Source organism: Trichechus manatus, unplaced genomic scaffold (genome assembly GCF_000243295.1).
Source record: "Trichechus manatus latirostris isolate Lorelei unplaced genomic scaffold, TriManLat1.0 scaffold00106, whole genome shotgun sequence".
NCBI classification, from domain to species: Eukaryota; Metazoa; Chordata; class Mammalia; order Sirenia; family Trichechidae; genus Trichechus; species Trichechus manatus.
In genome coordinates, this window is record NW_004444042.1 from 8,646,692 (window position 1) to 8,669,846 (window position 23,155).

The following is a 23,155-nucleotide window of genomic DNA, read 5'->3' on the forward strand; positions in this document are numbered from 1 at the left end:
CACCTGTAAAATGATATTAATAATAGAAAATGGTACATCATAGAAAAAAACGTGAGGCTTAAAAGATATTTTACATATATAATCCCTAACATTTATTAATAACTTTTTTTTTTTTTTACGACCTCTCTCATCCCCTCCTCTACCTGGTCTCTCCAGGCCCTGGCCTGCCGTGGCCGGCCACGCCCTCTCATCCCTTCTCCCCTCCCCTCCCCTCCCTTCTCCCCGTCATCCCCTTCGCGCAGGCGCGCTGAGCGGAGCTGAGTCAGGCTGCTGGAGGAGCCCTTGCGGGCCCGGCCGGGGCGGAGTTTGCGCCTGCGCAGTGAGCGGCTTCGGGGCGGGGCTGGTTTATATCTGCGGAGGATCACCTGACGTTCTGCATTGCAGACTGCGGAGTTAGACTGCGCCATGTACGCGCTCTTGCTTCTGGCCAGCGTCGTGGGCGTGGGTAAGCCCTGGAAACCCCAGCTTCGGGAAGGGGGAAAGGGCCCCCAGTCCCGGAGCGAACCGTGCCGGGTCTCTCCCTTCAGTTCGTTACCCTTCCCCGATTTCGTGACGGACGTGCAGTGCGCAGGCGCGTGCGCCGGCCGGTATCTGATGGGGCGGCCGAGGGGGCTGAGAAAGCCTACCCCGCAGGCCACTCCTGACCTGGGGTTGGGGCGAGTGGGCGAGGCGGGTGGCGCCAGGGAAGTGGTGTCTCTCAGGACCCAGGGTGGTGCCAGCGTTGCTGGGGCCGCCGGGGCCTTCCCTTAGGCTGCCCTTGCGGCTCTTAGGGGCAGGTCATGTAGGGTGACCCCTCTGGCAGTTTTGTTGTGCCTTCTGGATGCACATGACCGAGATGAACGGGAACCTGGGCTTCCTTCCTCACCCAGCATATTCCTTGCAGGACAGGACATTGGCTCTTGGCCTGTTGGCCTAGTTTTTAAAGGTCTAGAAGTTCCAGGAAGCACATAAGTATGTCATCTCTACTGATGTTTATCTTTGTATACGTGTTTATGAAGGTGATATAGGGTTTTGTAGTCTTATTTTGCAATGGAGTCCCCATTTCATCTCCTTTAAAATGTCTGGAACAGCCATGGGCTCATTTTCACAGTGGTCTTTATTTGCAGGAAAACAGAAGTACCTGAGAACTTGACGTGCCCAGAGAGTATTCTTATACCTATTATTGTCCTGAAATCGCACTGATGGTTGTGGAAACCATTGCAGGTTAAGAAGGCAGCCTTGGGGAACCAGCTGCAGTGCCTACCTCTGACCTCCTTTTGACTGACTCTTTAGTGTCACCATGATGCTTCTTTCTTTTGTCTGACCGTTGCCCTCCCCATACCTTCTGCCTTTAAATAATCGAGGTAATGTGAAAGGAGCGAGGTTGAGTAATTATAGAAATTCCATAGTTTGATAGTCGTGGAGCCAGATTTTTAATTTCTATATGGAGGGGACCCCAAGTGTGGGTGTTTTCAGATAATAGGCTCTGGGTCTTTAATCTGCACCCCACTGAGGAGAAATAAAACCTGATCCTCTCTAGCTTCCTGAACCTCGATTTCTCAGTACCCATCTTCCCAGTTTCCTAGTTAACTGTATGTAGCTTAGGGACTAACTTAACTGTCATGCAGCCACCTAAATTTTAATAAACAGTAACAGAAGATGGATGACAGTCGATAGAAAACCAAAGAAATAAGGTGATTAGTTATGGAGCTGAATAGATTGAAGAAATGTTTTCTCCTGTTAAAAAAAACCAAACCAAACCTGACTCACAGCGACCCTATAGGACAGAGTAGAACTGCCCCATAAGAGTTTCCAAGTAGCACCTGGCAGATTCGAACTGCCAACCCTTTGGTTAGCAGCCATAGCACTTAACCACTAGCCACCAGGGTTTCCTCTCTCCTGTTAGCTTTCGGTAACTCTCAAGAATGTCTTCACCTTCTCAGACTGAGCGGTCACACTTGTTTTACTCGCAGATTATGAAAGGTGCTCTGCTTGTAGAGGAAGATAACTGTTGGTTTTATAGCACTGAAGAAAATTTATTTTTGCCTGGGGTTGCTCCTGCTTGTTATTCCGTGGTCTGTATAATAAACTAACGTGTCTCTGAATTTTCTGTACTGATTCCGAACAATTTTTTTTTTTTTTTAATAGCGTCAGTTTTCATGTTGGCAGTGAGTCACTCCTCACAAGACCTTTAGAGTTCTGAATCACTCAAAGAAGGACTAAGTTTTTTCTTTAAATGTTCAATCCACCTCTGGTATATATTGGAACACGGCTAATCAAAGTATTTAGTTAGCCTAGAGACCCCTTGCCTGAACACCTGAGTAAATGGGAGTCTGTTGCAATGGCCTTGGTCTGACCTTCTCATCTGGTCTTTAGGATTACTTCAGGGTCATGCTGATTACAGTGTATGAGTGCTCACTTGCCTTGACAGCTTTGGCCCCGTTGTGGCTTTTTTCCTAAGAACATCGATGCTGTGTCTATTGTTAGTGAAGGTGCGTGGTGACTGGAGTCAGTGGCTGCTCCCGGAAGGCACTAGAACTCCTCTAGTACCAGGAGTGTCATCCCGAATCTGCAGAGGCATTAGCATTTTATGTTGTAGGGATGTCTTGGTGGTAGATAGACTTGCTTTTGAGTTACAGGTGATCCCTGACTTACGATGGGATTCTGTTCCAATGACTCTGTGGTAAGTTGGTTCTGACCTAAGTCGGATACCCTTTTTTTTGTTTTCATTGTTATTGCCTTTTATTAGCAGTGGTCTGTATAAATCATAACATTGAACATCTGCGAATGAGTATCTGACAATGATGACATCAGCAGATTAAGAGCTGCAACATTGTATGTAGTACATATTACTAACAGTAAGATGTGGGGAAAAAAAAACAACCAGACAGTCATAACTGCTGTTCGTGGTAACTCGAATATGTTGTAAATTGGGGGCTGCCTATATTTTTCTACCCATCCAGTTGTCCATCCTCTCCCTTTTCTTCACCTGAAAAAGACAGTGAAATCATGGCATAATGAGAATAGGAGAGCATATAATTCTGCCTCTTTAAAGGATGAAGACACTGAGACCCCCAGAGGTGACTCTCCCAAATCACGGGCTATTTAATGGGGAAGCCAGATTCCTGACAGTGGTTGCTCTTCCTACATTCCTCCATAAAGACGTACCTCTTAATTAAAAAAAATAAAAACTTAGTGAGCTATAATTTACATACAGAAAACCATGCAGATTCTAAGTGTACAGCTTAATGAATTATCACAGAGTGATACCCATGTCACCAGCCCTCAAGGTCAAGGAGTAGAATATTACCAGCACCCAGAAGCCCCCTTACACCTCCCCATTCACTACGTTGTCTCATTTGTGCCAAAGGAAACCACTTTGTTAACTTGTAACATCGTAGATTAGTTCTGCTGTTTTTGAACTCTATAAATGGAATCATAACAATAAGGACATATTCATGGGTGGTTCCTCTGGTGGAAAGGTGAGTCCAGCGTTAATGAGTTATTATGTGTAAAGCATGTGGCATAGTGCTCCCTGAAGCTTAGCTGCCCGTATTGCTGTTATCTATGGAGTGGTTAACCGACTGGGTGGTGTTTGCCCAGCACTGAGCCAGGTAGGTTCTTTATGGAGAACTAGAATATATTATGTACAAATATATAGTTGATAGTTTTGTTTTTTAAATGGGAAACATGTATTTATGGCCTAGCCTGCTTAATAGCAACAAGTCTCACCTGCCAGGAATTTTGGATAAATCTGCTGTTTCTCATTAGTAAACCAATTTTATTCTGTGAAAATACGAGTGTAATTCATGAAGGGTTTACTTGTATCAGCCAGTCAATAATTTGACAAGTGTGTTAATTGCATTTGACAAGTTGTATTGAATACCTGCTGTGGGAGTTGAATTGAGAGATATGGATATTTCTGCATGAGAGGAAGGAAGGGGAACTTGTTCCTCTGTTTTCTTTGAGTGTGAAACTGGAAGGGACATGAAAGAGGAAGGGCGTTGTTAACTGGGGAATGAAGTTCGGGATGCTCTCAAGGCCAAGGCCAAAGTGTGCGGCAGCTTTTTGAAGCTGTCTTCGAGCATTGGGTGCTCTAGGCTCTAAGCCTTGCTGTCTGGCTCCTATTTGGTTCTGCCAGCAGGAAGAAGGGTCTAGAATTTCTTTAAATTATCAGAGCAGAATACTAATTACATTGCCCTGTTGGCCCTCTTTTTTTTCCCTTAATAAACAGTAACAGAAAATATAGTGATCAGGGTGAAGAATTTGGCTGTCGAAAGTACTAATTGTTTATTTTTTATTCCTTGAAGTTCCAGAAAATAATCTGAATTGTGGCCTTGGGTAATTATGACCTGAGCACTGGGGGAAAGAAAAAAAATCTATCCAAACTCCATGTTTTCTTGTGGCATTTGTAATTCTCTATATTGGGACCGAGATGATACTTTGGAATAGAAGTTTAACTTTTATCCCATCTCAGACACTAGCTGTTTGACCTTGGGCAAGTTACTTAAACCTCCTGTGTCTCAGTTTCCTCTCTGTAAAATGAGATTAATAATTGTTCCTATCTCATTGGGTTGCTGTGAGGCTTTAATAAATAAGTTAATGTGTGAAAGGGCATAGGTAGTAAGCGCTATAAGTGTTTTTCTGCTGTACTACTAATAAAATGTTGTTTGTTAATATTCTTGACCAGCTTGCACAGTGACCCTTCTCTGCCCTTGATTTTGTAATTTCCCCGGTCGTCTTTCTTAAAGAATGTTTTGGGTTTAACGAACAAATTAAATTGACTTACTATAAATACATATGCTGGACATAATTATTGGGTCAGGAATGCAAGCTAGGTTAGGTAGATGACAGTTTGGAGGGAGTTGGGAGTTCATACTTCCGGGAGCCAAACTAGGTTTAGGTACTAGGTCAATCCTGATAGCAGAGCAGCCCAGTAGATCAAGGCTGGTTCCTGGTAACCTGAATACTTGATTACCAAGTTGTCAGTAACCATGGGCCCTGGCCTAAGTCTGTTCAAGCCCTGCAGTCTGGTTTCCCCATCTACAAACAGATGAACTATTAGCGTAGATAATATCTGCACGCAGTAAACATGTTCAATCAGCATAACAGTGTGTAGAGCAAACAGTATGTCTCCCTCCTGCGGTTCTCCAGGCTTTCCCCAACCGGTTAGCAGCCTCTCTAGAACCGTCTACCAGCTCCTACAAGCAGCTGTGTGTGTGTGACTCCCCTGTTGCCTTTTTATTTTTAACACAAATGGTAGCGTATTACACTGATTGGTCTGCTCCTTGCTCTTTTTAGACATCCAAAAAGGTGGAAGTGTAATTATAATAAACACCCATGTATACAGCACCCAGGTGAAGATACAGAACCTAACAACCTGCCTGCCTTCGTAGATAACCACCTCTCTGGACTTATTGCTTATCATTCCCCTGAGGGGTCTTTAGAGACTACATAGTATTGTTTTGCATATTTTAAACATTTCACAAATATTATATATATTCTTGGGTTAGTTTGTTTTCGCTAGTGAGGTTCAGCCACGATGATCATATGTAACTCTAGTTCATTCATTTTCACTATAGTATTTTGTTGTCGCATGTGTTGATTCCGACTCAGTGACCCTATAGAACAGAGTCGAACTGCCCCATAGGGTTTCCAAGGCTGTAGTCTTTATGAGAGCAGATCACTAGGTCTTTTCTCCCGCAAAACAGGTGGTGGGTTACAATTTCTGACCGTTCAGTTAGCAGCTGAGTGCTTTACCCATTGTGCCACCAGGGTACCTTCACTACTATAGTATTCCATTTATATCATACCTAATCTCCATTCTATTTGTAGACATTTGGATTATTTCCAGTTTTTCTGTTTTTGTTTTCCTGTTACAAACTGCTGCTATAAACTTCCCTGTATTCATCTCCTTGTGTATGTGGACAGACATTTCTCTAGAGCATATACCTAGGAGCAGAAGGGCTGAGCTGTGGAGTATGCATATCTTCAACTTCACTAGAAATTGCTGAACTGCTCTCAAAAATGACTTTGACAGTTTTTATTCTGTCAATATATACAATTTCTGGTTGCTGTACATGCTAAATAAAATCAATGTTATTAAACCTTTAAGTTTTGCCAATTTGATGAGAGTAAAGCAGTGATTTTCATTTACATTTCTCTTATTTTCTTATTTCTTGGAGATTATTCCATGTAAGTACAGATAGATCTACCTAATTTTTTTTTTTAACTTTTCAAAATTTTCAAATAATTTTAGATTTACAGAAAAGTTAAAGATAGTAGAGTTCTTGTATACCCTTCATCCAACTTCCTCTACTGTGAACATCTTAAATAACCATTGTACGTTTGTCAAAACTACGAGTGTTAATACCAGTGCAGTACTCTAAACTGCAATGTTTATTTGGGTTTTACCAGATTTTCTGTTCCAGCATCCAATCCTGGCTGCCTACTACATTACATTTAGTCCTTATGTCCCTTAATTCCTCCCACCTCCCAGCTAGTTAAAAAATAGCTGCAGAGTATTGCATCGTATGGATGTATCAGTTTTGGTTAACCCCTATTGATGGACATCTGTGCCTCAGAAAAAGTGAGATAAATTCTAGTGACATCTCTAAATTTTTAAATTGTGAATTCTAGCCATGTTTAGATAAATACTGCCTTTAAAAAGAAACTTTACATTAGAGGAAACTTCGTGCGTAAAAAATTGAAGGAAATAATATAGAAAATTCTTCTGGCTTGTTGTTATGGATTGAATTGTGTTTTTCAAAAATATGTGTTGGAATCCTAACCCCTGTACCTGTGGGTGTAATCCTGTTTGGTAATAGGTTTGTTTTGTTATGTTAAATGAGATCATATCAGTGTAAGGTGTGTCCTAAACCTAATCAGATATGAATTATAAACAGAGCAGATGAGACATAAATGTCAGCAGAGATGAATCTACAAACCCAGGAACTCCAAGGATTGCCAGCTACGCTTGGGGTCACCATGGGTTGGCATCCACTCCATGGCAGCTGACAGCAACAGAAGCTGAAATAGACAAACAAGGACCTCTCCCTAGAGCACACTCTGAATTCCAACTTCTAGCCTCCTGAACTGTGAGAAAATAAATTTCTTTAAAGCCACCCACCACTTGTGGTATTTGTGTTTTGGCAGTGACTTCACTTACCACAGTGAAAATAATCCTTTAGCAGCTGTGATGGCCCACTGCCCTGCAGCTGAAGGTCTCTTCTGTAGGTGTTGGTACCAGAGGGCCATGTGATGCCCTACCACACTAGGGGTAAAAACCAAAGTTTTATTTTGCAAGGTTGTGCACCATCTGGCCCTGGCTGCTCGCACAGCTCTTCTCTCTTCCATCAGGGCTGTTGACCCACCATATGGTCCTGTGTTGCTCAGAGCCTTTGTGCACTTAGTATTCTTTCTGGAAAGTTTTCCTCCCCAGAAAATTAATACATGTCTTTGTGGCTTGCTCCCTGTATTCCTTAAGGGCTCTGCTCAGATGGTACCTTTTCAGAACTCCCTGACTGCTCCACCTTGCCCTAGTCTTGCTCCTCCTTCGAACTACCTGGTGTTGTGTATACAAACAAAACCGTTGAGTCAGTTCTGACTCACAGCGACCCCATAGGGCTTCCACGGCTTGAAATCTCTACAGAAGCAGACTGCCACATCTTTCTCCCTCCAAGCTGCTGCTGGTTTCAAACCACCAACCTTTCAGTTAGCAGTCGATCACTTCAACTACTGCACCACCATAGCTCCTTGAGACGTAGCAAAGTAGGCTTCATCTCAGGAAGTGCTGATAGGTTGGTATGCATGAAACTTGAATGTTAATAGGGCCAGTCTTTATCATGATTAAACCAAATTTTATTTACTGAAATTAATTTTGAGAAATTGTTTTTAGGAGTTGGACAAATCAAGAGTGACTTTGGTGCACATGAACTGTTGATCTTTGTAATAGTGTCCAGGTTAGAGGAACCTCCAAACCGGTTGGAAGAGGTTTTTATGTGGGTGGGAGGGACTGGAGACTTAGATTCTCCTGGTGGCTCTTATTTGAAGTAATTATGAAAAGGGAACCAGCTACAGTTTGAGGAAGTTTTTCTCCACTTTTGGTTCCTAAAGTTGATTGTTCCTAAATGTTTAGCCCAGTGGTTCTCAAACTTTTTGGTGTTAAGACCCCTATACACTCTTAAAAGTTATTGAGGACCCCAAAGAGCTATTGTTTATGTGGGCTGTATCTATTGAAATTTACCATGTTATAAATTAAAACAGACAACATTTAAAAATAATTATCGTTAAAAAATAATGATGAGACCCATTACATGGTAACATAAATACTATATTTTAATGAGGAATAACTATTTACCTAAACACAAACATACTCAGTGAGAATGACTTGTTATTCATGTTTGCAGTCTCTAACAGCTGGCTCCTGCATTCAGTCTCTTGTGATGTCACACGTCACCTTGCTTCAGAAAACACCATACATTTGTGAGTGAGTGAAAAAAGCAACTAACACACCTTAGTACTGTTGTTGTTAGGTGCCATCAAGTTGGTTCTGACTCAGTGGCCGTGTGTACAACAGAACAAAACACTGCCTGGTCCTGCGCCATTCTCACAATTGTCATGCTTGAGCCTGCTGTTGCAGCCACTGTGTCAATCCATCTCATCAAGGGTCTTCCTCTTTTTTGCTGACCCTCTGCTTTACCAAGCACGAAGTCTTTTCTTCAGGGACTGGTTCCTCCTGATAACATGTCCAAATTACGTGAGATGAAGTCTTGCCATCTTTACTTCTAAGGAGTGTTCTGCCTGTACTTCTTCCAAGACAGATTTGTTCGTTCTTCCGGCAGTCCATGGTACATTCGGTATTCTTCACCGATACCATAATTCCACCAACACTGATATTCAGACACGCCAGTTCTTCTTTGGTCTTCCTTACTCATTGTCCAGCTTTCGCATGCGTATGAGGCGATTGAAAATACCATGCCTTGGGTCAGGCACACCTTAGTCCTCAAAGGGACACCTTAGTACTATAAGAACATAATTTTGATCTCATGAAGTCCCCAGAAGTGTCGCTGGGACCCTCAGGATTCTCTGGACCACATTTTGAGAACCCCTGGTTTAGCTGATTTGCAGGAATTACAGGCATCATATTAGTTAACACTTAACCAGAACCGGTTGTCATCGAGTTGATTCCTACTCATGGTGACCCCATGTGTGTCAGAGTAGAACCTGTGCTCCATAGGGTTTTCAGTGGCTGAATTATTGGAAGTAGATCACCAGGCCTTTCTTCTGAGGTACCTTTGGGTGGACTGGAACCTCAACCTTTTGGTTAGCAGCTGAGCACTTAACTATTTGAACCACCCAGGGACTCTTTTGCTGGTCTGTTGGTGTTGTGTGCTGTGGAGTCGATTCCGACTCATAACGACCCTATAAGACAGAGTAGAACTGCCTCATAGGGTTTTCTAGGCTCCCGCAGAGCCACTGGGTGGGTTTGAACTGTCGACCTTTCAATTAGCCAAGCACTTAACTGTTGCACCACCAGGGCTAGGATCATACAGATGCCGTCTTTGACCCCTGCCTGTACCTCTTCGCCTGATTGGAACCTGGGCAGTCCTGCCGAAAGTTCACCTTTTCATGGTCAGGTGCTGTGGCATAATCTTATCTAAGATGATTTGAGTTCATCTCTGATTGCCACCTGATTTGTTGACACTTTGGAAGAAGACCTTTGTTAGCAGAGTTTTTGTTGGACTGGAGTGCTCTTGAATGAATGAGTTAAGAATGTCTCTTCCTCAGTTTAATTAAGCTCATATTGCATCCCTTTTGTACAGTCTTGGTGATGTAGTGGTTAAAAGCTACAGCTGTTAACCAAAAGGTCGGCAGTTCAGATCCACCAGGTGCTCCTTGGAAACCCTATGGGGCAGTTCTACTCTGTCCTATAGGGTCGCTATGAGTTGGAATTGACTCGACGGCATCAGGTTTGGTTTTTGGGGTTTTTTGTACCGTCTTAGAAGATTGCATCCTTGTCCCCTAATCTCTCAGCCATTGTTGACAAGATAATTTATCTGAGGACCCTATTACCTTCTCTATGTAGATAGGTTTCTTTCGCTTGAGTGATCTGGCTTGTGAAGAAAATGGAAAACCGAGGCAGTGGTGGGGAGAAGCAGGGAAGAAAGAACCTTTGTCTTAAGTAACAGCGTATTGGGGCCAGACGTGATGGGATGTCAGCCTGGAGAGCTTAAGAGCTTCATTGCCATTGATTTCTTTTGTCATCAGAGGAATATTTGGACTTACTTTTATTTCCTCCAGATGGAGGCAATTCTGAATGGTTAAATGGGCAGGGCTTTTCTGCTCTGCAGAATGTTTTGCAGAGGCAGGATTCTACAGAGACAAGTGCTCTTCACCATAGGATGTATAGTTTGTGACCCCATCTGTTTGCTTGAGTAGTTATGTTGAGTGCTGTGCATTACCTCCTGCTCTTAGGGGATCTAAGTGCATGAATTCCTCTGAGAAATGTCTGAATGCAGGAGACCTGAGGTAGATGCTGCCCCTCCTGGGGTTAGCCTGTCTCAGTTTCCTAGCAACCTGCCTGTTGCCATGGCAATGCATTACCCAGGCAGCAGATCCACTGCCCTGTGGAATGTCTGCTCTGATTGTCTGCCAGGGAGGCTGCATGCGTTTTGTTCTCTCTCTCCCTCTCTCACTTTCTCTTTTTTTTGTAGTTAGGCTTGAAGAGTATTTAGCACGTTACTTAAAATATTTAAAAGGAAAAACATGTTGTGTGGTTAAAATAATAAGACTGATTGTTTTAACAAATAGAGCATAAAGGTGTACATTCTAGGAAAGATTATCCTCTTCATTCTGAGATTATGTTTTTGAAAATCTTGTAGTAATTACTTTGTACATGGGCTTTTAAATGTCCTCAGTGGTGGTAAGCCTTAGTAAAGATTCAAAGTCATTTGGAGACTGTAGTCTGTTGAATGAAGTAGTTGATTAAGCTAGTATATTAGCTAGGCTTAGGTTTGGCTGCACACAGCAGAGACCTAGAATAACAGCAGCTTAAATAAAATATAACTGTTTCTATTTGTCACAGGGAATTCAGGAGCCAGGCAGTCTTCCCTGAAGAACTTAGGGACCCAGGCTCTTCCAGCTCAATGTTCTACATCCTTTGAGGTCTAGCCTTTTTCTTCGTGGTCCAAGATGGCTGCTGAAGTTCCAGCCATCACACCTGTCTTTAATGGAAGACATGATGACCTCTACTTACATGCCATTGGCCAGAACTTGGTTTCATCGCTAGACCCTCCTGCAGGGGAGACAGGGAAATGTAGTCTTTAATCTTGGCAGCCACGTGCTTAGCTGAAAATCTGTAGTTCCTGTGGGAGAAGGAGAGAATGGATATAGGGGAGCAATTTATGATGTCTGCCGTATTGTGTGATAATTGTTCTTCAGACAGGTTGTTGGGTTTAATTATTTTTCCGATTGCCAAGGTAACACAGGAAAAAAAAATAACGCTGTAATATAAAAATTAGAATGTGAACACCTCTGTCAAGTCGACCATTAACAATTAGCGGTACAGTTAACCAAGAGACCAGTCACTTCTGAGTGCTTTCTCATTTATTCCTCACAGAGCTCCTGAGGAAGGGGCACTGTTACTTTCTATAATTTGCAAGTAACCGTGGCGTAAGTAAGTTGTCCAGGCCATGGGGCTAGTAAGTGGCAGAGCGGGGTTTTCAGTCCAGCTCTGTCTACCCCCAGCACTCAACTCAGGTTAGTAATCTCGTTCCTATATTGCTTCTTTGCCTTTCAGAAAAGGAGAGGTTTTGAAGCAATAAAGTTCTAGGTTAGGTCTTCCAAAAATGTGAGTTTCAAAAATATTTTGAACAATGACAACTTTATTGGGATTGGAGTTCCTTGCAGTAGAGTCAGCCTGTAGCACCAGTTGTATGAAATGCTGAGGGTGTTTCCCTGTGGTGTTAGTGCCCTGCGGGGCACCTCTCATTCTTGCTCGTGTAGAACTTGTTTAGCACCTAGAGATAGTATAAACTGCGTTGGCACATTACAGTGGTCTGTGTTTCACTTTTCACTTGCTGCTCTTGGGTTTCTGATTCAGTCAGTGAAAATTGGAGGTTGTTGGAATGCTGCTCTCCAGGTCTTTGAGCTGCCAGTTAATTACCTGATTAAATGCAGAGTCAGCGGAAGAACAACCCTGATTGACCTATTGTGGACCACCTGAGCAAGAGCACCTCAGAGTGAGAGCCTGCTGTCATTGCCATTGTGGATAACAATGGTGTTGAGTTTTACAGTGTATCAGTACTCCCCTAACTGCGTTATTTGTGTTTTACAAGTATTTAATTTTTATAAACGCTTTGGAGTGGGTACTAGTGATAGGCCCATTTTGCAGATTCAAAGACCGAGGTCTCTAGGACACGTTCCTAGAAGTGGTGGAGCCAGGATCTGAACCCTGGATTGTCTGATTTCAAAGCCAGTTTGGTAGGGGAGTTGAGATACGTGGATAAATTAAAGACCGGAGAGAGAATGGCAAGGGCATAATGGCTGAGCACTCGGGCACTTCAAAGGGTTTATACATAATTATCCTTTTTGATTCTCACAACAATCCAGTGATATCAGTGGCTTGCTTCACTGTCATTTTATAGATGAGAAAATGAGCTCAGAGGGACAGTGATTTGCCTGAGGTTTTCTTGGCTTTGCTGTAATTTTACAGAAACAGATCATCAGGTCTTTGTTCTGTGGTGCCTCTGGCTGGGTTCAAACTGCCAACCATTAGGTTAGTAGTCAAGTGCAAACCATTTGCACCACGCTGGGTCTTTTTGAAACCCCTTAGAGGGTGGGTACATTACCTTAGAGTTCTCAGTCTAACCTCCAGATTTAGTTCTTTCTTGTAAGAGCACCTGAAACACGCACGGCTCTGATGAGCTCTCCTCACCTCCTGCTTTTGCCCCACTGGGGTGTTTGGGTCCGGAGTGTAGAGTCTAGAGGCACCGCAGAGCCCACGGCAGATGTCGGGGCCAGCTCATGGCAGCCCTCCTCGATGCAGAGAAATTCCACTGCAACCTATTGTTAATGTAACGACCTACATGTGGAGTGGTTCAGGAACATGTCTTTCTGTTGCTTCTTCTGAGGAATAAAAAGGCAACAGAGCATCCACCCCTTTCCTAAGAAAATAGGATTGACGTCTGTGCGTTAAAAAACGGAGGCCTGCCTTTCCGTAATAAAGTGTGTAGCCCAAGAAGCTTGCCCTTCTCCGTAGGGTTTTGGCAGCTCTGAAGCAATGGCGTCTAGAATTCCAGCTTACCAGCGTCCTGTTGTTGCCGGCTTTGCCAGGCCCTTGAGCTAAGAAGGTTAGTGCTTGATTTTCCCTAAGCAGTGTTCCTGACTTAATGACACATTCAATCAGAAATCTCCAGGGAGTCAGGCAAACATCCAAAGAACTTTCTTAAGAGTTCAACATACTGCTTTAGAGAGAAGACCAAACCCGTTGCCATCCAGTTGATTCCGCTCATAGGAACCCTGTAGGACAGAGTTAGAACTGCCCCATAGGGTTTCCAAGGAGTGGCTGGTGGATTCAGACTGCCGACCTTTTGGTTAGCAGCCTGAGCTTTTAACCACGTGCCACTAGGGCTCTCTTTAGAGAGAAGGAAGTTGGTATTTGAGGGCAGAGTGGGGAGGATGAACATTGAGATTAAAGCTTTGCTGGAAATGTGTTTTGAGAAATAACTCACAAGAAAATGGTTTAGGGTGATTTTTATATATTGGTTATCTATAAGTGCTGAAAATGACATTTGCCTGATTATTTAAGACTTGTAGCCTGCCTTCTAGTCCAGCTTGCGACTCCAGGGATCCCTGTTACACAGTATTCTTTATAGGCTGGGCATTTTGTTTCTGCTTGATTGCTTCCACGGTTGGAGAGATCATCATCTAATGAGGCAGTCCATTCCCGTTGTATACCCCTGTGGTGGTTAAACGGAACCTTGGTGCCGCTGTGGTTAAGTGCCCAGGCTGCTAACCAAAACGTTGGCAGTTTGAATCCACCAGCCTCTCCTTGGAAACCTTGTGGGGCAGTTCTGTTCTGTCCTTTGGGTTGCTATAAGTCGGAATCGACTCGACGGCAGTGGGTTACTGGTTGGTGGTTAAATACGTTTTTTACCTCAAGCCCTCATGGTCTACTTCCCTATAGCCGCTATGCATTGGTCTGAGGCCTGTGGTCTGGAACCACACAGAACAAATCCGCTTCTTCCGTGTGTGTGGTAGGTGGAAGGTGTCCTTTGCCTACGTGTGTGACCGTGTATACCTCTGAAACATTCTCTCTTCCAGTTAAACATCTCCGGTCCTCTAGGGGACTCTGGAGCACCCTTACCTTCCTGACCTCTGCCGTGTGCCCAGGTTGTCACTGTCTCACTGAAGAAAAGTGCCCAGGTGTGGTTGGCCTCCTGGGGCACGAGCCCTCTGTCCATTGATGCGAGTAGGACCACTGCAGCTTCTGACCACCACCTTCGTCGTCCTGCTGTCTGCTCTTGCTGTTTTGCTATCTCTTTTAGCCTAAAGGACTTCGCATTTAACCCTATTAACTTCCTTTTCCTTCCTTCCTTCCTTTGTTCTTTTCTTCCATCCGTCCGTCCATCCATCCATCCATCCATCCATCCATCCATCCATCCATCCATCCATCCATCCATCCCTGTCTCGTTCTTTTGGAATCTTTCTGTTAGCCTCTCTCATCCCTTGCTGTCACCATTTCTTGCTTGGGCATGTTTGAATTAGACTTCCAGTTAGGTTCCCCGTCGTGTTTTCCACTTCCTTATGTTTGAATTTATTTTATTTTAGTAAAATATACGTAACATAAGATTTACCATTCTAGCCATTTTTAAGTATACAAATCAGTGTCGTTAAGTACATTCACAGTGTTGTGTAACCATCACTGTCATCTCCCACCTCCCTTTCAAGTCACCTTCCACACTGCTATCTGTGTCTTAACAACATGAACATGAGCTTGCTTGTCCTGTCCCTGCTCAGAAATCCCGAGTGGTTCCTGTAATGTTGCTCACAGAATGAATCCATCACTTGGGGATGACTGTGCCAGGTGAGGTCCTTTTCAGTGCCTGAGCTCTAGCTGCCTTTGTAGCCTGGCTCCCACCACGTCCCTTTGCCCCTCTCCTGAAAAGGACAACTTTCCACTTTGCGAAAGAGAGCTGCTGTCCTAAGCACATGTTCAGGAATTCCCCCACCCTGTCTCCATCAGTCAGTCTTTTGCATCTCCATCTTCCAGGTGCCAGTTCAAATTTCATCTTGAAAGGCTAGTCATTCTTTTTGCTGTTCCCAGGCACAGTTCACCGTGTGTTTCTATTACCACATCATAGCACATCACCTTTACTTAGGTGTCTGCGTCCCACTCTTGGGGATCAAAGCGAGCCTGTGCCTGTTCACTTGGGTCTCCCGCACATAGGCTCTCTACTTGGCCCAGTCCATGGAATTGATAATCGTGCCTTCATCTAACCTGTTCATCCACTTGTGTGGAGAAGAATCACTCTTATCTCCAGAGCTTTGTGTTGTAATCCACAACTAGTGTCCCATACAGGTGGTGGACTGCCTGAGAACACCCTGAAATGGTATGAGAATCTTGTGTCTAATAAATACATTTTTTGGGAAAGGGACCTATGACCCCAAAAAGTTTTGCTCCACTGTTTGATACAGATGAGCATCTTTCCCTCTCCAGAGATCAGCTCTGGAAATCAGTGCGTATACCCCTCCATAGGTAGCTTGCCAGCGTCTCCCAGGCTGTGCCTCAGACTTGTACCAATCTTGAGGCCATGCAGGTATTTCTGTAATATATGTTGGCTCATTTTAGGAAATCAGGTCTCTTGTATACCTTCAGTTCACAGACCAATTTTATAATATGCATTTTTATAAATTTGACTTTAGGTTGGAGATAGCTGGTGATGTCTAGAACTAGATTTCTAAGAGTTAGGACTTATATTTTATTTCTCAGTGTCCATGGACTCTCTTTTAGGCTTGAACACCTGATGACTTTATAGCTCTGCCATGTCCACCACCGTGACATACCTTGCTTCCTCTAGCTCTGAGGTAGAGGCTTGCTACCACGTTCTTTATTTTATTTTTTTAGTTCAGTAGGCCAGTGATTAGGAGCCCTGGTAGTGCAGTGGTTAAGCGCTTGGCTACTAACTGAATGGCTGGCAGTTGGAAACCACCAGCCAGTCTGCAAGAGAAGAGACCTGGTAATCTGCTCCTATAAATATAGTCTAGGAAGCCCCTTGGAGCAGTTGTACTCTGTCATGTAGGGTTGCTAAGAGTCAGAATCGACTCAATGGCACACAGCAACATTAACAACAGACCAGTGAGTGGTTTAACCTTTTGGGGTTGAGGAATGGCTGTTCTGGATTAGTGCTAGGGAGACCAATCTCACATAAAAGGAGTTGCCAAGATTATTTTTTTGTCCAGAATAGCCTGGCCGAAACAAGTAACAATATCACTACTAAAAATGATTACTGTTTCAAGTTCCTAGAAGGGAATAAACAACCTACAAAGCATTCTTGTTGCTTAGGGCTGTGGTATGACCTGTGTTCCCCACACCTAACAGACTGTGGTCAGTCGTATCCATTTCTCGGCAGGGACGGTTGGAGAAAATATGTGGATCCTGCTAAGACCAAGACTTCTGTGTAAAGATGGAGAGTGGAGGTCCGAATTTGTGCAGGGCAGCTGCAGGATAGCAGAAAGGACTGTTCACTAGGCCCTGCTTTTCCTGTGGAACCCTACATCTTGTCTCTGATCTGCTGATACCTGATCCCATCCCCTTCCTGGCTTCCCTGTGTATCACTGGAGAGGTGTGTGTCCTTTGCCTGGTTCTCCAAGAGACTCACTTTGTCAGCTTCCTGCCCATTGTTTGGACTCCTTCCTCCTAATTTGGTGGTAAAACCAGGCTGTGTAGCTTGGTAGATGGTTTTCAGGATTGCTGGGGGCCTGGGGCTGGAGAGAGCATGGTGGAGGCTACCAGGTCTTGGGGCTCCCAGAGACACAATGTCTGCGCTTCCCCCCTGCCCTGCCCCCGACCTGGAATTGAGGGCTGGCACCATAATAGCTTGGCTACTTTATGGGTTAACACAACTTTTGTGAGCCATCAGGGGAGCTTAGTACTGTTTTGAATCTGGCACATTTTCCCACGGAAACCAGAGGCCAAACCACTGCTTTTGGAAGGCGTCCAGTTCACAGTTTGTGAGCTGGTTGTGATTTTGCTTAAAAAGGGCAAGGAAGGCCATAACCTGCGCAGCAGATGGATAATTCATTCTCCGTGCTGCAAAGGCGCAGGTAATCTGCCTTTAGCTTTTTGGGGACCTGTGACTTGGTCTTTGTGTGAAGACCCTGTGGAACTACTAGTGACAGCCTTTCATTTCTTTCCCTTTCCTGGAGGGAGGGCACTACCTACATACACATGTGTATATATTGTGTGTGTTGCATGTATATATAGAATCACTGTTCCCTCTCATTTGGCTTGAAAATTGAAACAACCTACAGTGTGACTCTGGAGGTTCTAAAAATATTAGGTGGCTGTGGGGCTAAATGCTTCCTATTTATAGCTGGCCAAATCCTCTCATTTGTCCCTTAAAAGGAACTTAACTGTGTGCTAAGTAGATTTTTTGATCGTGCTTTAAAATTCAAATGGTGATAGCTTAGTGCTTTTCCTTTTTGAATGGACACAAGGAAATACAAACTGAAGTCGATTCACCCCTCCTGTGAGCCTGCTGTACTTTGCCTCTGGAGACCTTCGCATCTGCTGTAGCCGCATGCAGCCTGTTGTTTCCTATCTAATAGTCTGTCTCTGGTGAGGTGTGAGTTTGAGGGTTTCCCCTCAACTTTCTGTTTCAGAATTGAGGAAACCATGGACCTGTTTTAAGAAACATAGGTACTCTCAAGGCAGTTTGAAAAATATATTTATATATAAAATTATATACATACAACATAACATTGGGAGTTAAACAAAAGTTAGAATCCAGCCACTACCCTGCTTTGTTTTGTGAATTGTCTTCTGACCTTTGTCTTTGCAACCCCTGTATACTTTCATTTTCTTTTCTTGAATTTAGTTTTCTGTTCGCTACTTTATATTTAACAGCTACATAGTATCTCAGTAAGAATGGCATTAGTTTTTTCTCCTCTAGTTTTGGTTAGCAGGTGAAAAGACGTGGCCATCCGCTGCTTGGAAACCCTATGGGGCAGTTCTGGCTGTCCTGTAGAGTAGCTGTGAGTCCGAATTGACTTGACAGCAATGGGTTTAGTGTTGGCTGTTCAGAATACATCTATCCTTTAGTATTGTATGTGACAACAAATACTTGTCCATATCCTGTTTTACCTCTTTTGAATTGTTGTGTTTCCTAAAAATGTTTTTCTAGCAGTGTTTTTATGAAGAAAGGATTTCTTTGTTTTTGTTTTTGTTCTTGAAATACATTCTTTTGAGACGTTCTTTCCAGTCACACTGCCTTATAAGAGTGACTTGTACTACAACTTGTCACTCTTCAGTTTAAGGACTTTTAAAACCTTTTTTTTTCCTTAGCTAATTTAAATTTCAAAATACGTCACCTCCTGTATTTCTTTGGCCCCAGGTGAAGTTGAACCTTTCACCTGTATCTTTTCCTAATCCAGTTTCTGCCTGAGTCCTTCCTTACCACCAGAGTCGATGGAACTCCACTCACTTGGTTTCCAGTAGACACATGCTCACTTTGTGGTCTCAGAGTGGCTGTACATAGTCTTGTTTTCTGCTAGCAAACTTGTTCATGCGCAAAAAGAGATTCGTCCAGTACAACTAGATGTTTTAAAGTGCTCTTCTACTTGAACACCTTCAAGAATCATTGTTCTGTTTAATAGAGATATGAATCTTTTGGTGGTTTTGCTACAGATTGTTTTAACTCTGGCTATTTTTCATTCTTGAGAAGTTGAAATCTTTGTAGTCCAATCTTTCAGTCTTTTCTCCTATAATTTCTTTTATCACCTCATGAAATCTTTTTGCGATTATAAAGATTTAAAGGCCTGATACTTGTCTCTGATACCATTTAAATATAGTTGGAGAGGAAGAAAAGTGCATCAGATAAATGAGTCCCTTTCAGCCTTGAGACTTATATAACAACACAACTTCTTGATCGAAACAGCAGTGCCATTCACTGTGTGGTCTACATTTCATACAACTGGGTTAGAGGCCAAGCTTGGGTGTTCCCCTGAAATGCCAGGGCTAACCCTTAATCCTGGGTGGTGCAAATGGTTAATACACTCAATTGCTAACTGAAAGATTGGAGGTTCAGGTCCACTCAAGTGCCTCAGAAGAAAGGCCTGGTGATCTACTTCTGAAAAATCAGCCATTGAAAACCCTGTGGAGCACAGCTCTACTCTGACTCGCCTGGGGTCACCATGCGTTGGAGTTGACTCGACTGCAACTGGTTAACCCTTAACCCAGGGTAAAGGAGTGACGTGGACCTGATGTGTTGAATGGGCCACCTCCTCACGTTGGTTTTCCTTTTAGCTCTAGGCAGCCCTGTCCTCGGCCTCAAAGAATGCAGCAAAGGCTCGGCAGTGTGGTGCCAGGATGTGAAGACGGCGGCCGACTGTGGGGCCGTGAAGCACTGTCTGCAGACTGTCTGGAACAAGCCAACAGTGGTGAGTCCTTGCTTCAGAGCCCCCAGCATTTCTCAGGGGTTCCCTTTGTGCTCCACCTGATGCTGTTATAGTGTATGAAACGCATTGCCATTGACAAGCACTTTCTCTCACCCCAGTGTCCCTGTGAGGGAGGCAGGGCATGTCAGTGGGTGCCCCCCTTTTACCACAGAGAGGTTAAGGTCCGTTTCCCCAAGGTCACCCAGTCTCTTGGTGGCAGAGATTATGAGGTCCTGCCACGCCAGCCACTGTGCCTGCTCTCTGATGCCTTTCAGGCCTATGCAGAGCCGACTTCTCCACCCTGGGTAAGGGACACAGAGATTTGCAGAGCCCATTCCCAGCGCTGGCACACAGGCTCCCTTCCATCCTTTGTATATGCCCAGGCCTTTTTAATTTTTGTCTTCCCACCACCCCCTTCTGTCCCTGCCCCCAGGCAAATCATTGATTCAGACCCTAGAGCTTAGTAGCTATTATTTTAAAGTCTTATTTCCAGCTATAGCCAAACTGGGAAAGATACCACTGATGATTTTTGTGTTATTAAAAATTAAATATAGTTTATTAATTTAATGTGCATAGGGGGCAGTGGTGGTTCAATGGAGAATTCTCATCTTCCATCCTGGAGCCCGAGGTTTGATTCCCAGTCAGCGCACCTCAGGCACAGCCACTGCCCTTCTGTTAGTGGAGGATTGCGTGTTGCTGAACAGGTTTCAGCAGTGAAAACCCTATGGATCACAACAGTCCAGTCCACAACCAATCATGGAGATGGTGCAGGACTGGGCAGTGTTTTTGTTCCCAGAGGTTAAGGTCCATCTACTGAAGGTCGAGGGAAATTTAATGTGGGGTCGTTAACACCCTGCGGGACATACTCTGTTGTTGTTAGCTGCTGTCAAGTTGATTTTGACAGGTAGCGACCTCGTGTGACAGTAGAAATACCCCAGAGGGTTTTCTTGGCTGTAATCTTTATGGTAGCAGATCGCCGGGTCTTTCTCCAAGATGACAAAAACCTAGTGTGCTTTCTTCACGACTGAGCCCTCTTGGGAGAAAGCTTTGCCAGCAGTGCCAGCCACATGGAAATGTTGCTCTTGGCTCCCTCTGGGACATGTTTAACCTGCTGACCAACAAATGGTACAGGCCATGTTTGATTGAGTAGAGCTTGGGTTCGAAAGTTGTCAGGGGCTACTAGTACTCCTTCAGTAAGAGAGGAATACGTAATTAACACTGTGCTTTTTAACAACAAATTCTGAATTTACTGGGAAACTGCTGTCTTTGGCCGAAATTACCTTCAGATTTGGTTTCTAATTTGCTTTCGTTCTTGTTTTTACTACTACTACCTCTTTCCGGGTTTAATGTGTGTCAAGTGAGAACTTTGAATCTTACTGTTTGATAGGATTTAGTCTCTCTTGGTATGGCCCCATGCACGCAGGGTATTAGTCTGATGAAGTTAAAAGGTTCAAACTGGTTTTTCTAAATGCCACCAAGTTCCTAGATGTCTCTTATCTTGTCCAGACATGTCAGTTCCTTATCCATGGGTCAAAAGTCAATTGACATTGAGAACTTGTTGATGGGTGTATTCCTGCCCAAGACCTGGGACAACCAGCTAGAATTCCATGGCTTCTGGGCCCTGTGGGGCCCTGATATCCAGGTTATCAGGAGATGGATGGAGTAATGTCTCTAAAAGTTTTGGAGTGGGGCTATCTGGCCTTAACTTGGTCCCAGCACTGCCTGAGGGGCAGAAGGTGGAGGGGTAGAAGATAGATAGAGTGCAGGTAAATAGTGCCACCACAGTGCGGGTAAACACCGGGGGTCTGGCTGGGGTTTCCTCCAGCTCCCCCCACTGTTTACTCTTGGTGACATTGAGCCATTCCCTTTCTGAACGCCACTTTCCTCTCAGGGTTGTTGTGAGGATTAAATAGGAAATTTGATCTGTACCATATATACTAAGTAAAGGACTGAGGGGTAGAGGGTACCAGAGAACCGTGTCTGTCTTCCAGAAGCACAGAGTATTCTGGTACATCTCACCTAGTCCTTCCCTCTTGGTGCCTAGTGGTTCTCATCTGGGCTGGGGAACTAGGGTGGGTCAGAATGTGGGTCCTTGTAGAACGTGGCCATGATCATATATCCCTGTTTATGTAAAATATGAAAAGGGCCAAGGTGGTTAATTTCATCTGTGTGGGGCGTGAATTGTGTCCTACAAATACAAATACCTCTCCCTCATGTTCTTCCTTCTTAGAAATCCCTTCCCTGTGACATCTGCAAAGACGTCATCATGGCAGCTGGCAGCATGTTGAAAGGCAATGGCACCGAGGTGAGCTGCAGTGCATAGGCTTGTGTGGGTGACGGCCACGTGCGTTGGTTCATTAAAAGGGCTGTGACTCGAGCGCTAACGAGGAATGAACAGGTCCAGGGGTTGGCACACTTGTTCTGTAAGGGCAGATAGTAAATGTTCTAGACTTTGTGAGCCACATACTGTCTCTGACACATACTCTTCTTTTTAAACCCTTTAAAAATGTAAAAGTCATTCTTAGCTTCGAGCTATACTTAATCACGGTGACTTCTGGACTACTGTTAAATGCATAAGGTTAATGGGGATTTTCTATTGTATGCTGTTAACTTCTAGGTCCATTTTTGATAATCTCTGCTCCCAGTGACCTGTGCCTGTGAGACTGCAGGTCAAAGCGTCTTTATTTTGAATTTTTCATGTCTACTTTTTGCCTAATTGATGGGATGGAGCCAGGGCCAACCATTTGCCCTCTACCCTGAGGGTTGGCAGTTTCTGTGCTTGTGTTTCTGGGAGCCGTGGAGGGCCTCTTGCTCTCAGTCCACTTGCAGGAAAGCAGCCCATCCTGATTCTTACCCTCGCCTCTCGCAGGAGGAGATCCTTGAAAACTTGGAGAAGACCTGTGAATGGCTTCGTAATCCAAACTTAACTGCCTCATGCAAGCAGATAGTGGACGCCTACTTACCGGTCATCTTGGACATGATTAAAGGAGAAATGGTAGGAGATGGCAGAGCACTCTTTCCTTAAGGCACTTCTGGGGCCCAGGGGAGGTGTCGGCCAGATTAGAGGGATAGGATAGAAAGTCTTTTCATAGATTCTTATTTCCTTATCAGCTCCCCACTGTGGTTCTGACATCTGAGATGGCCCTGGCACAGCAGAACACTTTGCTTGGAACTTGGGTGAAAGTCTGTCTCTTCCAGGGCAAGAGGATGGACAAGTGGTTTTTAGCCAAAATGTGCTTTTCCTGGTGGGTGAGGGTGCAGGAAGTGGGAACTTTTGGATTTGCTGAGGGAGTGTAAACATATAGATGTCAGTTTGATAACTCACGTCAGATCTTTAACTGTCCCTTTGAGCAAGCAGTTCACTTTATTTCTGTGAATTTATCTTAAATAATTCAGGGAGTGCACTTTTGGGTTCAGCTACAAGGATATTTATCTTTCAGTCAACACGTGTCTCTTGGGCACAAGCAGTGTGCCCGAGGCTGGGTGTTTAGCAATGAACAAGGAGCCAACTTTGTGG

General features: G+C 44.1%; 1 protein-coding gene across 1 annotated transcript in view; it reads left to right on the forward strand.

The window, feature by feature from the left end:
• Positions 1-250: 250 nt before the first annotated feature.
• Positions 251-23,155, forward strand: part of PSAP (prosaposin) — a 35,959-nt gene continuing 13,054 nt past the window's right edge. Inside the window, exons 1-4 of the mRNA XM_004383255.3 lie at positions 251-445; positions 19,508-19,641; positions 21,869-21,943; positions 22,508-22,633. Coding sequence (XP_004383312.1) covers positions 406-445; positions 19,508-19,641; positions 21,869-21,943; positions 22,508-22,633 — 375 coding nt within the window. The 5' untranslated portion in view covers positions 251-405. The remainder of the gene's footprint in view (positions 446-19,507; positions 19,642-21,868; positions 21,944-22,507; positions 22,634-23,155) is intronic.